This window comes from Aedes aegypti, chromosome 1 (assembly GCF_002204515.2).
Source record: "Aedes aegypti strain LVP_AGWG chromosome 1, AaegL5.0 Primary Assembly, whole genome shotgun sequence".
Taxonomy (NCBI): domain Eukaryota; kingdom Metazoa; phylum Arthropoda; class Insecta; order Diptera; family Culicidae; genus Aedes; species Aedes aegypti.
This window is the reverse complement of record NC_035107.1, coordinates 77,832,613-77,847,162: the sequence shown is the minus strand read 5'-3', so window position 1 is coordinate 77,847,162 and position 14,550 is coordinate 77,832,613. Positions and strand designations below refer to the sequence as shown.

General features: G+C 37.1%; 1 protein-coding gene across 1 annotated transcript in view; it reads left to right on the top strand.

Moving 5' to 3' along the window:
* The window catches only part of LOC5571213, a 185,754-nt gene that overhangs the window by 134,547 nt on the left and 36,657 nt on the right, over positions 1-14,550 (top strand). Inside the window, exon 3 of the mRNA XM_021840310.1 lies at positions 14,064-14,406. Coding sequence (XP_021696002.1) covers positions 14,064-14,406 — 343 coding nt within the window. The remainder of the gene's footprint in view (positions 1-14,063; positions 14,407-14,550) is intronic.

The window sequence follows — 14,550 nt, the reverse complement described above, 5'->3', positions numbered from 1 at the left end:
GAAATAAAAATAAATACAGTATTGACCCGATTTTGTCAGCCCCCGATTTTGTCTACCCCCGATTTTGTCAGATTTTTGACCCGATTTTGTCAGCCTATTTTAAATTTATCAAAAAATTGTTATCGTCATGTTTTATCACGTTTACATTGATGATGATGTTTGATGTCATGGACGCATGGGCATAGCCGGAGGGGGCAATGGCAATGCCTTTATTTAAGTGTTAAAAATCGATATTACCAATATAAGGGAGGGGGAAGCTCCTGATAAAAAAAACTGGCTACTCTCATGTTCATCGCCCTTTTAAAAGTCCATGTAACCATGTAACATGTCAAAATTTGAAAACAGGAACAAAATAAAATGTCCCGATTTTGTCAGGTTCCCCATTTTGTCAGCCTAAAATTCATCGAGGGGCTGACAAAATCGGGTCCTTACTGTACAACATTTTTTAACAGTGTATATTTTTTCCAGATAGTTCCTACAATAACCTAAAACTTTGCGGAAGACACCAAATCGATCAGACAAATAGTTTCTGATTTTTAATTGTTTGAAAATAGTTAAGGCTTTTTTTCTTAGGCCCTTCTCAAAAGTAACGCTAAAATGGTGAACCGATGTTGCAAATAGGCATTTTTGGGTATAAAGAAGGCATATGCCAAATTTCAGCCAAATCAAAAAATACAAAAGTAAACCGACATTCGAATTCAAATGGAACCGCTCAGGAGTAGTTTCCAGGATAATCAGATTCCTGGAAAAGTGCTCAAACACACGCTAGTGAAAAACCATCAATTGAAAAATTCTTGGAAAAATACTCGATAGTATTCTTGCAACATTTCCAGAAAAATCTCTGTTGCATAATTTTAATATCGATGTCTTAATGATTTTTTGATAAACATCAAAAAAATATATCGGGATTTTTTTTAGGAAAATTTTAGGTAAAATATCAAATATAATTCTCAGCCATACCATTGAGGAAGTTCCATTTGAATTATATAACGGAATAGACCATTTCCGTCCGATCTTACCCCCAGTTTTTGTATTTTTCTTCGAAAGACAATAATTTTCAATGAATATTAACGCTTTCTTTTTTTGTTTATATGCACTCCTAATTTTCTTATGAGTTTTTGAAAACATGGGTACTCACCACATTTCGAAAAATAATTCGAGATGCGGCACAGTTGGTTCAACCCTATAGGTATCAGCTTGGTGATTTTGCTACAGTTTTTCGATTCCACCCCTGCATTGGGATGCTTGTTTACATTTGGAAACGTCAAATCAGGTGCGCGCTCAAACTGACCGTGATCCCGGTCAGGGCGCCCCAAACAGGAGCGCCAACGAAACTATAAATAGGTCTTCCTGTAGGAAAATATATTTTCCTCCACGGATTCAAAATTCAAAACCATCCCCCCAAACAACAAATCTCTCATGCACCCAACAGTTACAGTACCGCTAGTTCTATTAGAGACTATTTTAGCTTTTCATGCCGACAAATGCCTAGATCTATCTGTTGGTTGATCCGGAAGATTCCCGCCTTGAGGCAGGGGTTTATTCACAAATTTCATAACGCTTAAAATGGTAATTTTCGATACCCACCTACCCCATCGTAACGCATTTTGTATGAGTATTTTGGGAATTTTGTATGAGCTGTAACATCTTAAGGACACCCACCCACCCCCTTCAGCGTTATGAAATTTGTGAATGGGCTCCAGCAACAGCCGCGCAATGGAATTTTGAGCGGCTGTTGCTGCCTCTAGACGGGAATCTTCCAGCTTGTTCATCTCTCGTCGGCACAAAACAGAGAGATCAGGCATCTGTCGACTACAATCCTTGCGTTACAGAACCGTGTAGTGTTCGCCGGTTGCGACCATAACCGGCTGAAGCGGTGAAGGTGGTTTCGGAGACTTCTTCTTCTTCTTTTCTAGAAGCTCACTTTGACGTGAGCTGGTGGATGGCACAGCGATTCGGAGACTTCAGGAACCGTGAAGGAAGGAGGGAGCGAAATCAGCGGTGCCCATTATGATGAATGAAAACATAAACAAAAATCATCTGGTCATGCCAGCTGATCCTAAATTCACCACAACGTGGTGACAAAACCATAGGGGAAAATAGGGTCTGCATTTTTTCGAGGTGAAACAAATTGTAGGGGACCGAGGGGAGAACTAACGTGCCGCAAGTTTTTCATTGTTTTCTAATACTTAAAGGCTTCGAAACATATCGGTTCCTTAGAAAAGTTTGTTCAGTAAATTGACAGAAAGCATATAAGCCAATAAAAAAATTCACGGATATGGTCTATTAACCTTTGTGTTCGGGAGTAACGTCACCCTATTGCTACAACCCTGGATGTAATAATTCTCTCGCACTCAATTATCACACACCTTTGATTATGTGAGGAAATATTCGGCAATATATGTATAATCGCGAAGACATAGGAAAAGGCCTAGGCAAGTCGAGTCATTACCCAGTGTTCTTTGTATAATTAATTGTCCTGTAAATAAATGTAAATTATGTGTTGTTATTTGTGAAATAAATGTAGTATTTGTACAGTATTTGCGAATGTTTTAAGTGCCTTAAATAGCTAAATACGACTCTACTGGAACTTGTATGGCGAAAGAAAAATAGAGTTTTCTATATCCTAGGATATCTTAGAAGCAAAATATCAAAAATGATTCAGGAGTTTCCAGGAGGTTACAACGGGTCCTCAAAGCATTTCAAGGGTTTCAAGAAATCCTCATTTTCAGAAATTCTCAAGTGAGCGGTCGACAGGGGTCACTCATTGAAAAATGCAATAATAAAATTCACATCTGATCGCTTCTACGATGGTTATCAGAATGCCCTCATCCGTCGCAAATCAAATCCACGAACCTCGATTCGCGAACCCCGTTCATCAAAGCAACTTTCGCTTCGATTCGATTTCAGAGCTTTCGCATTCGCGATGACGAAGGCAATTACCACAGTCGAACCTATGTGTGTAGCTCCGATTTCTTAACATGGCAAAGCATAGGATGTCAATTTTCAAATGCTTCTTTAAAATTCAAAACATAATTTAAAATAATTCTGTTAAGTGTAAGAGGTTAGATTTATGATAAGCCATAGAATCAGCAGAACATTGAGGAAACCATATAAAAAGCAAAATAATGTGTCTATAATGTAGCCCATCAAAAGTGTATCAACATGTACTGCAAAGATTATGATAGCTCTTATAGTAGCTATATAGCAAATTTTATACAAGCATTTGAAATTTTATTTCTTATACCTTGCTGGGTAAAATTTTTGACGCTTCACGCACCGAGTAAACTTTTTCCAGATGGCAGCACCGTTTCTTCGTTGAATCGATTTGACACGCAATTTCCGGTCTCAACACGATTGCGTTCATTTTGAGCCGACCTAACTTTCACTTTTCGAATCGTTTACTACTTCGGCTAGAAGTGTTCAAAGTGCACGTTCAATTCTTATCTGAAACACGCATGACAAATTCTAGCGAATAAATGAACTTACGTGGCATAACCACCACACAAAGTTCACCGTTTTAGAAAACAGTTGACTTCATATGATGAACGATGGCGGAATGTGGCTGCTGGAGATGAATCTCGAAACATACTTTGATAAAAGTTGGCAAACGAGAATCGATTCTGTTCCAAGTTGGGCAAACCCAATGTTGTTGACATATTCTGCATAGGTTGATGAAAGCAAGTCGTTGTAGCCAGTTTCCAGCTGGTTAAGTGCAATTCGATTTGCATCTGTTCGATCGCCGAAGAATCGATTCCGAGTTTTTCGTAACTTGTTACGCATATGACGGAGTTCAACTGTCCACCAAGATTTTCAATTGACGATTGCTGGAGCAAGCCAACGATGAGGCATCCATTCCTTGAATATGCCGTACAAAATATTGTAGAAAGCAGACATCGTTTCGTCCTCAGAAGAACAGCTGAGTTGATGGGTCTAGTCCATTGAGGAGAGTTTATAGCGAAGCAGGTCATTATCACATCGTCTGAAGTCGAAGGCTATGACATTCACTGGGAGGTTTTCAAAACATGGTGAAGTGTACCGTGTTTTTTTTTTTACAAGGGGGAAATCTGCAAACAGATCCCCTGAGAAGGTATCTCAGGGAATGCGGGGATGACGCACCGCGCATGTGCAACACGTGTAGCAGAAGTAGCCTAGGCAAACTGCTTCCCCTAGCCGACTTAAACAATGTTACACGGGACCAGCCTCGGCAGGGCTAATCCTCTGCAGCCAACTCTTGGTCGGCGCGCCATAGGCGCTGCAATTCTAACATAATGTGAGTGACAGCTGTAGTTACTGCATTCCAGCACTCGGCATCCGCACACATTCTCTCTATTATATTGTCGGGGACGTGTCCCCTCCGCATGTAGTAAGCATGCGTCCTCTCACAATAATGAAACGGGGGCAATCAAACACGACATGCTCCGCTGTTTCCTCCACTCCAGCACAATTGAGGCAAGCAGGAGATTCTGAGTGCCCGAACCTATGCAGGTACTGTCTATAACAACCATGTCCTGACAGAAACTGCGTCAGGTGGAAGTTTACTCTCCCATGGTTTCTACCATACCAATCTGACACATTTGGTATTAGCCGATGGGTCCATCTACCTTTAGTTGAGTTATCCCATTCCTGCTGCCAGCTTCTGAGCGTTTCCTCTTTACACGTGTCGCGGACTCCTCTGGTACCCCTTTGGTTGAAGCATTGAACATCTTCCTTGATAATGAGCCCGATGGACGTCATCCCGGCTATGATGCACACGGCCTCTTTAGATACCGTCCGGTATGCACTTGCTACTCTTAAGCACATTATCCTGTACGTGCTTTCCAACCGCTTTAGGTTTCTACTCGTTCTGACCCGTTTTGACCAGATTGGTCCTCCATACCTTAGTATGGATAGCGCCACGCTTGCCAGGTGCTTGCGTTCGCTGGCAACTACAGCAGAGTTGTTAGACATCATCCTCGAAAGCGCCGCTATAGCCGTAGATGCCTTTTTACAGGCACATGGGGATTTTTTTTAATTCCGTACGGGTTTGGGCCGAAAGGTCATAGATTTTCATGAAACTTTTTCCACAGGCAGAGCTCATCAATATATGAATAAAAAAATTGAGAAAATTTCAGGGTCGCCTATTTTCCCGGAAAGCTCAGTTGGATTGTTTTGTTTTCCCCTGACACTACTTACTTTGAAAAATCATAACTCAAGAACGAAGCATCATAGATACAAAGTTTTTTTTTATGGAAATGAAAGCAATTTTTTTCAGGATTAAAAAAAAAATAACTGGAAAAACTTGTTTTTATTTATGAATCGTGGTTTACGGCCAACCAGCCGAGTGGAAGTTAAACAACTACCGAAAAGCTAAACATTACATATAATTTGCAATTGGATTAGATGGACAAATTGTTGTGAAGATTTGCGAAAAAGTAACACGTCTTCTCAGTGAGAATCGAACTCACGACTCCCCGATTTCTAGTTAGGGCGCGTTACCACTACGCGTTCATGAGTCCTCTCATGGCGTAGTGGTAACGCGCCCCAACTAGAGATCGGGGAGTCGTGAGTTCGATTCTCACTGAGAAGACGTGTAACTTTTCGCAAATCTTCACATCAATTTGTCTATCTAATCCAATTGCAAATTATATGTAATGTTTAGCTTTTCGGTAGTTGTTAAACTGGAAAAAGTTTTCCACAAAATTTTAAACCGTTGAGAAAATTCGTAGAGAAAGGCCGGAAAAGCTATGCTCCAACTCGTGGAAAATTTTCAAAAAATATTTTTGAGAAGGTAATTTCATAAGCTTTAATCGCTGAAATTTTTGAAATGTTATTTTTTTTCGTTTTTGAGTTATGGCCAATTTTGTAAAAAATGTGCAAATGTGCCATTTTGAGCCTTTTCTTTGAAAAATCATAGCTCATGAAAGAAGCATCGTAGAAACAAAGTTTTTTTTTCTATGAAAATGAAAGCAAATTTTCTCAAGAATAGAAAAAAATATTAACTGGAAAAAGTTTTCCACAAAATTTTCCACCGTTGAGAAAATTCGTAAAGAAAAGCCGGGAAAACTATGTTCCAACTCGTGTAAGATTTTCAAAGAAATATTTTTGAGAACAGAAGTTTATAAATTTCAATCACTGAAATTTTTAAGATGTACTACTTTTTAATTCCTGCGTTTGGTCATAGTTTTGTGAAAAATGCCCAGATTTCTCGAACAAGTATTTTCGTTCGAAAATCATAACTGAAGATAAAAGCGTCACAGAAACATTTTTTTTTGTCAAATCGGAATCAAATTTTCTCAAAACTTTGAGATTTTTTGAAATGGAATAAGTTTTCCAGGACATTTTTTACCGTGAAAAAAAAAATAAATAATGATAACCCGATTAGCTATTTCAGCTTACAAACAAAGTATATTTGAAAAGAGCGATCAATAAGATCCAATCCTAAACATTTTTTAAATACGCTCATTTTTCGTTCCTAAAACATGATCAAATATTGCCAAGATAAGCTGTTTACAAATTTATACATTTATAAGTTTATAAAGCTTATTTTCAAATTTATAAGTTTATAAACAAAACTACTTAAGAACGAAACAGCATAGAAACAAAGATTTCTTCAATAATAATATAGGCGTTTTTTCCAGCTACCCGTTAGGTAACTACAAAATTGACAGTTAAATCAATGGCAATTAGGTATTTACCAATTCTGGTTTAGCGTTGAAATGGCTTAAGAATCATAAGTTTACCAAAAAACTAACAAAGAGCAGTGAGAAAGTGCAAGTGTTGTCAGCTGTATATTACTCGTTATTACCGAAGCTGTTGAAATGGATAACGTTCAATACTACGAATACTATTCGCTATACTGTAACCCCTTTGGACTGGACGGCCACAAATCAGTAAGGACAAATTTACGCACGATTAGCCATGGTCTCATGACCAAGTTTCATTCAAATGGAGTTCGGTGGATTACGGAAAAGATAAAAATCTGCATGAAGTGCATGATTATGATTAACCAGAAATGTAAGTTATATACTGAGTAATTGAATAAATAAAATTTAAAAAAAAATAATAATAATCTTATTTGTTCCATAGAAAAGAAAGAATCCCTTTCCAGTGTAATGAAAAATTGAGACAGAAACAGTTTTTTTCAGTTTTTCTTAGCGGTGTAATTTTTCATGAAAAATATCATCCATTCCGACTTATACTTCATTAAAACCAATCCCATATATTTTTTTCAGATGTTTTAGAAAATTTGCAATTGCTTTGATAAAAAATCTTTGTTTTTCCGATGCTTCGATTGAAATATGGGTTTTCAATAAAAAGGCTTATATGGTAATTTTCCACAAAATTTTCCATAACTCAAAAACGAAAAAAAAGTACATTTCAAAAATTTCAGCGATTAAAGCTTATGAAATACCTTCTCAAAAATATATTTTTGAAAGTTTTCCACTAATTGGAACATAGTTTCTCCGGCTTTTCTTTACGAATTTTCTCAACGGTGGAAAATTTTGTGGAAAACTTTTTCCAGTTAATATTTTTTTTTTATTCCTGAGAAAATTTGCTTTCATTTTCATAAAAAAAACTTTGTTTCTACGATGCTTCTTTCTTGAATTATGATTTTTCAAAGTACAGGCTCAAAATGGCACATTTGCACATTTTTTACAAAATTGGCCTTAACTCTAAAACGAAAAAAAGTACATTTCAAAAATTTCAGCGATTAAAGCTTATGAAATTATCTTCTCAAAAATATTTTTTGAAAATTTTCCACGAGTTGGAGCATAGTTTCCTGAAAAAAATTGCTTTCATTTTCATCAAAAAAATTTGTTTCTATGATGCTTTGTTCTTGAGTTATGATTTTTCAAAGTACAGGCTCAAAATGGCACATTTGCACATTTTTTACAAAATTGGCCTTAACTCAAAAACGAAAAAAAGTACATTTCAAAAATTTCAGCGATTAAAGCTTATGAAATTATCTTCTCAAAAATATTTTTTGAAAATTTTCCACGAGTTGGAGCATAGTTTCCTGAAAAAAATTGCTTTCATTTTCATCAAAAAAATTTGTTTCTATGATGCTTTGTTCTTGAGTTATGATTTTTCAAAGTAAGTAGTGTCAGGTGAAAACAAAAAGTTTCCAACTGAGTTTTCCGGGAAAATAGGCGACCCTGAATTTTTCTCAATTTTTTTTATTCATATATTGATGAACCCTGCCTGTGGAAAAAGTTTCATGAATGGCCCAAACCCGTACGGAAATAAAAAAAAAATCCCCGTACGTTTTGGACAACTTGTATGTTCGGTGGCATTGGCGGCACACAACAAAAGGAACAGGTAAAGATCGCAGGGCAATGGAAGCTGAAATCCTAAAGCTCAGGTCAATCTTGAAAGTGAAAAAGAAATGGAGCCAAATCTGGCAAAGGTATTTTGTTTAATATCACTAGAACAATAGATTATTCTCCTCCCATTCGTGCTCTTTGCTTCGCCTTCTGATTAACCAATGTCCCAGTTGTGTATATACAAATGAAGTCCTGGCTTGGATATGTGGATGGATAAAAATGGATATGTGGATTATTTTGAAATAATTTGCAATTAAAATCGTAAATTCTTAATTCTAAAGAGGTCCATATTAACCACATTTTCAATTTCGATGTCAAGCATCATTAGGGATTTCTTCTTCTTCTTCTTCTTTCTGGCGTTACGTCCCTACTGGGACAGAGCCTGCTTCTCAGCTTAGTGTTCTTATGAGCACTTCCACAGTTAATAACTGAGAGCTTACTATGCCAATGACCATTTTTGCATGTGTATATCGTGTGGCAGGTACGAAGATACTCTATGCCCTGGGAAGTCGAGAAAATTTCCAACCCGAAAAGATCCTCGACCGGTGGGATTCGAACCCACGACCCTCAGCTTGGTCTTGCTGAATAGCTGCGCGTTTACCGCTACGGCTATCTGGGCCCCTTATCATTAGGGATTTATAGAGTTGAATTATTAAGTTTAATGACAGATATACATTTGAGAAGTATTTTCCAGCTACATTGAAAGGAAATGTCCTATTAACTCTTGTAGAATAATATGGGACCGTTTTACACAGTATATGTAAAAATATCGGACTTCTCCAAACTGAGGCTGAGTGACTTCGTTTTGCTGCTGCACGCAACGCGATTTATTTACAGCGACAGTGACAAAGAATCGCAGCGATTTCATTGCTGCTTTGCTGGATGGTTTTTGTAGGATAAAATCGCATTTTTTTTTATTTTTCAATTTCTTTATTAGTATCATTCCAAACATTACATTCATTATTTCTTATATCTAGGTGTTCTGTATTATTAGACAACACTATCATCCTAATTTGGTAAAACAAATCTAAGATATAATTATCATTTTGTTAATAACATATTACATATCATTTGCCGTAGCAGTTCAGATTTTTTACAGGTGAGTTGATTTCACCTGGTTATAAGAGGAAAAAAAAAAAACGTTTTGAATATACTTAACCTAACTTAACCTAAACATATAACGCATTAATCGTGGCAATAGAAGATTGTAACGATTTTTGCCTGAAATTATTGATTATTTTATTTGACATTTGTTCCAATGTTTCAACATTGGATATTCTATGTAACTCATTGGTACTATACCAGGGAGGAAGTCTCAGAATCATTTTCGAAATTTTATTTTGAATTCTCTGCAGAGCTTTCTTTCTGGTATTACAACAGCTAGTCCATATTGGTACAGCATACAACATGGCTGGCCTGATAATTTGTTTGAATATCAAAAACTTGTTCTTAAGACAAAGTTTTGATTTTCTATTAATAAGGGGATAGAGACATTTTACATATTTATTACATTTGGCTTGAATGCCCTCAATGTGATTTTTGAAAGTTAAATTCTTATCTAGCATGAGCCCTAGATACTTAACTTCATCTGACCAATTTGTTGGAACCCCTCTCATCGTGACAACATGTCTACTTGAAGGTTTCAAATAAAGAGCTTTTGGTTTATGTGGGAATATTATTAGTTGAGTTTTGGAAGCATTAGGAGAAATCTTCCATTTTCGCAAGTATGAATATCCAAACTTTTTTGCAATCGACTACAGATGACACGCAGGCTTCGTCCTTTGGCGGAGAGGCCTGTGTCATCCGCAAACAAAGATTTTTGACATCCCTGTGGTAACTCAGGTAAGTCAGATGTGAAAATATTGTATAATATTGGTCCCAAAATGCTGCCTTGGGGAACACCAGCTCTTACAGGAAGTCTTTCAGATCTGGAGTTCTGATAATTAACCTGAAGTGTACGATTTGACAGATAACTTTGAATTATTCTAACAATGTATGTTGGAAAATTGAAGTTTTTTAATTTTACAATCAAACCTTCATGCCAAACACTGTCGAATGCTTTTTCTATGTCTAGAAGAGCAAGACCAGTAGAGTAGCCTTCAGATTTGTTGGAACGGATCAAATTTGTTACGCGTAAGAGTTGATGAGTGGTCGAATGTCCATGGCGGAATCCGAACTGTTCATTGGCAAAAAATGAATTTTCGTTGATGTGGGCCATCATTCTGTTCAAAATAACCTTTTTAAAAAGTTTACTGATGGAGGATAGCAAACTGATTGGACGATAGCTAGAAGCTTCTGCAGGATTTTTGTCTGGTTTTAAAATTGGAACAACCTTAGCATTTTTACATTTGTCAGGAAAATATGCTAATTGAAAACATTTGTTGAATATATCAACTAAAAATGATAAGCTACTTTCTGGAAGTTTCTTGATGAGGATGTAGAAAATTCCATCATCGCCAGGAGCTTTCATAATTTTGAATTTTTTAATAATAGTTCTCACTTCTTCCAAATCAGTCTCCCAGGCATTTTCGAAAACGTTCTCTCGATTGAGAATATTTTCGAACTCCTGAGTAACTTGATTTTCAATTGGACTAGTGAGTCCTAAATTAAAATTGTGCGCACTTTCAAACTGCATAGCAAGTTTTTGAGCTTTTTCGCAATTAGTTAGTAATAATTTGTTTTCCTCTTTCAATGCCGGTATTGGCTTCTGAGGTTTTTTCAAGATTTTAGATAATTTCCAAAAGGGCTTAGAGCCAGGATCCAATTGAGAAATTTTATTTTCAAAATTTTTGTTTCTTAATTGAGCAAAACGTTTCTTGATTTCTTTCTGCAAATCCTGCCATATAATTTTCATAGCAGGATCACGAGTGCGTTGAAATTGCCTTCTCCTCACGTTTTTAAGACGGATCAAGAGTTTAAGATCATCGTCTATAATCACAGATTCAAATTTTACTTCACATTTTGGAATTGCAATGCTCCTGGCTTCAACAATGGAATTTGTTAAAGTTTCAAGAGCATTGTCAATATCAAGTTTTGTTTCTAAAGAAAGGTTAACATCAAGATTAGAGTCAACATACGTTTCATATATATTCCAGTCGGCTCGTAAATAATTAAAAGTGGAGTCGATAGGATTGAGAATCGCTTCATGGGATATTTGAAATGTAACAGGCACATGATCAGAATCAAAATCAGCATGAGTAACTAATTGGCTACAAAGATGACTAGAGTCGGTTAAGACTAAGTCAATCGTAGATGGATTTCTAGAAGAGGAAAAACATGTAGGGCTATCAGGGTATTGAATTGAGAAATATCCTGAAGAGCACTCATCAAATAAAGGATAAAATCGCGTTGATTTCGGGTAGCCTTCACTGCTGGTCCTTTGCGTGGACGATGACGGGTGTATGATTTCCATGTTATCCGACTCGCTGCCGACGTGTCTATAATGGATCCTCCTGGAACGCTTAGTTTGTGTGTGGATATAATCGCTTCTCTTACGTAGATGATCGTTAAAAGAGGAAGAAAAAGGTTAAGTCAAGAGCCGGTTGGCGCACAGACTGGAGTGCGCCAATCACAGAAGGATTACTCTGTTGTTGGCGTAAGATTTTTTGCGCAATCTGTACAACATACTGAACCGCACGAAAAGTCCATCGTTGGCAAATACCAGGCTGGTTTTCATAAGGGCTGATCAGATATTCAGCCTTGCCTGTTATTTTTTAAATTTTGGATCCCTTGTGCATGTGATAAGAACGCTTCCCGTGAAGTGAAAAAAAAAAGGTTATGCCTATGAATAATCTAAGTTTCGACACTTGCAAACGTAGTCATAGTCAGGCATGTAAATAACATTGATACTTCCGGACAAGAGTAATACGAGAAACTTTTCGGTGTTTCATAGGAAAATAATTGCCATCGTATCAAATACTTTCAAAACCTGGATTTTCGTTCGAATTGATGCTCATGAAAATCTAACATTGTACTGCACTTGCCATCTAGAATACAGTGAAATAATGTTCACGAAGATTGTATTAACTATGCACGAAAAATCTAGTTTTGAACTTCATTGATTGCTGATCGCTGTTGCCTATTTTGTACCATACTACTCATAAGCCAACGTTGACTCGATGAGATGGTTAGTACCTATGGGTCGTGACGGGCTTTAGTTTCAGGTTTGCCAATTGCGCTGCAGAATCGTTACCCGTTCTGTGGCGTAGTTGGTTAACGCGCCCATTCTAGCGTTTTGGGAGTCGTGGGATCGAAGCCCACCAGAACGATTCTGTTATTTTTCACAATTTCACATCTCAATTTGTCCAAATTGACTTTTGTGTCTACGGCCTTCAGGTATTTTCAAAACACCGTCGGCTGATTCAAGCCGTAATAGACATGACAACCCTAGTTGAGACAAATTATTCATCGTATATAAATGATTTCAATGGGCTGGCCATTCAGCGTAAAAATGGAAGAAGAATTTACGAAAAAAAAAAATAAGCAAGGATCTAATTTCAGTGACTTTGTGAAAAATCTTGACCAATATTCTTTAATACCCCAAATGGTCGTCACAACTGGAAAATTATGGGACTGCTTCTATTTCCAGACATTGTATTGTACGTTTTTCAGAAACCTGAAACTAGACAAAACCTGTTGGGTAGTTATTAGTTTACACAAAATATGAATTTTCCTTCTTTACAGATTATGAAATTAGAGATTTCTCAGGACTGGAAACATACATCCAAAATGGAAGTCTTTAACTTGATTTTGGACCCCCAGAGAATAGATTTAGTCGATTAAAGTACTTAAACCACTAACAAATTGACATAAAGCAAAGGAAACACATAATATATGTTCATTAAACGGTATTGATTTGAATTGCTTTCATCTGTTCCACTTAACTAAAAATTAATGCATATTTGTACATAGAGTGTGAAAACTGTCTAAATTGAAGAGTGAAGGTTTAACATGTATACTTAACAATATGAACGCTAAAATTAAGTACTGAACTTCTCTTTAATTTAGAATGTCAACAGAAAATTTTGGAGCAGACAGGATTTCACCCTCTTGTCTAATGACCGGCAAGAATGGAGCTTTACAATAAACCTGATAATGACATGGGCTACGCAACACCCAATGATGTTCTAGATAGGTGGACTACAAATAATCAAAAACAAACATTTGAGGAGGTTAGAAGCAAAGGCATTTATATGCCAAAACCCCAGTATTTTTTAAGAATTCCGATTTTGAAGTTTTTCAGCATTTTTCATACCATTGAAGAAAACCCAAAAAACACAAATCAATATTCTACTATTCTACTTTTTTTCTGTAGAACTAAAAAATTACCTTAAAATACCGTTGCAAAAGTTGGAAGCAGTAAACATTTTTAGTATAGGATGCAGAGCTACTTGGGCACTTTCATGATTCACCTTGGCATGGGAAGTTTTTCTCGGCCAAATCGTCTGGAACTTTGCATCAAGCACTTCAGTAGGACGCATATTGTTGCCAAATGAGAGCTAACTAGCTTTAAAAAAAATCTATGCCGATATGAACCAAAAGTAATAAGAATAGGATCCGGCTCTCAACCTTGTTCCAAATCGACCACCGCTTTGCGTATGGGCCTCTTACTTTTTCAATACTGAACAACTTTTATGTATTCTAAAAGATAAAAAAACGACACTGTTATTGACCAGAAAATTCACACACATTCTTCCACAAAATACACACAAAGCCAATAATAATTGCTTTTGTCTGTATCTCCTTTCCTTCTTGCAGATACGCCCCCGCCATAATTCCCCCGATGCGAACGTTTCCGGTCGAGGGCGTAAAACTAACACCGGATGGCAACCAGTGCAACGAATTCGCGTGTCGGATACGGCTAACCAACCTGGAGCGCCATTCTGGTGGCGAATATCGGTGCGAAATTTCCGGCGACGCACCGCAGTTCGAGTTGGCCAACAGCAGTCGCAACATGACCGTCGAAGCGCTGCCTCAGCACGATCCCATCATTAGTGGCCTGATGGCAGTCTATCACCCGGGGGAGGCAATTGAGGCCAATTGTACCTCGGATCAGTCCAGCCTCGGAACAAGGTTGCACTTTTTCGTGAACGAAAAACCGGTGAGTTGATTGTACTATGGGCAGGGAATGATAATTTCACGTCAAAGTTCCGAGCGCAATCAAAAATCAATCAAAATGTAATAAGTACTTAAGGTGAAGATGAATCGAAGCCAAACCTCAAATTTTCAAGAGCATAAATCTGGA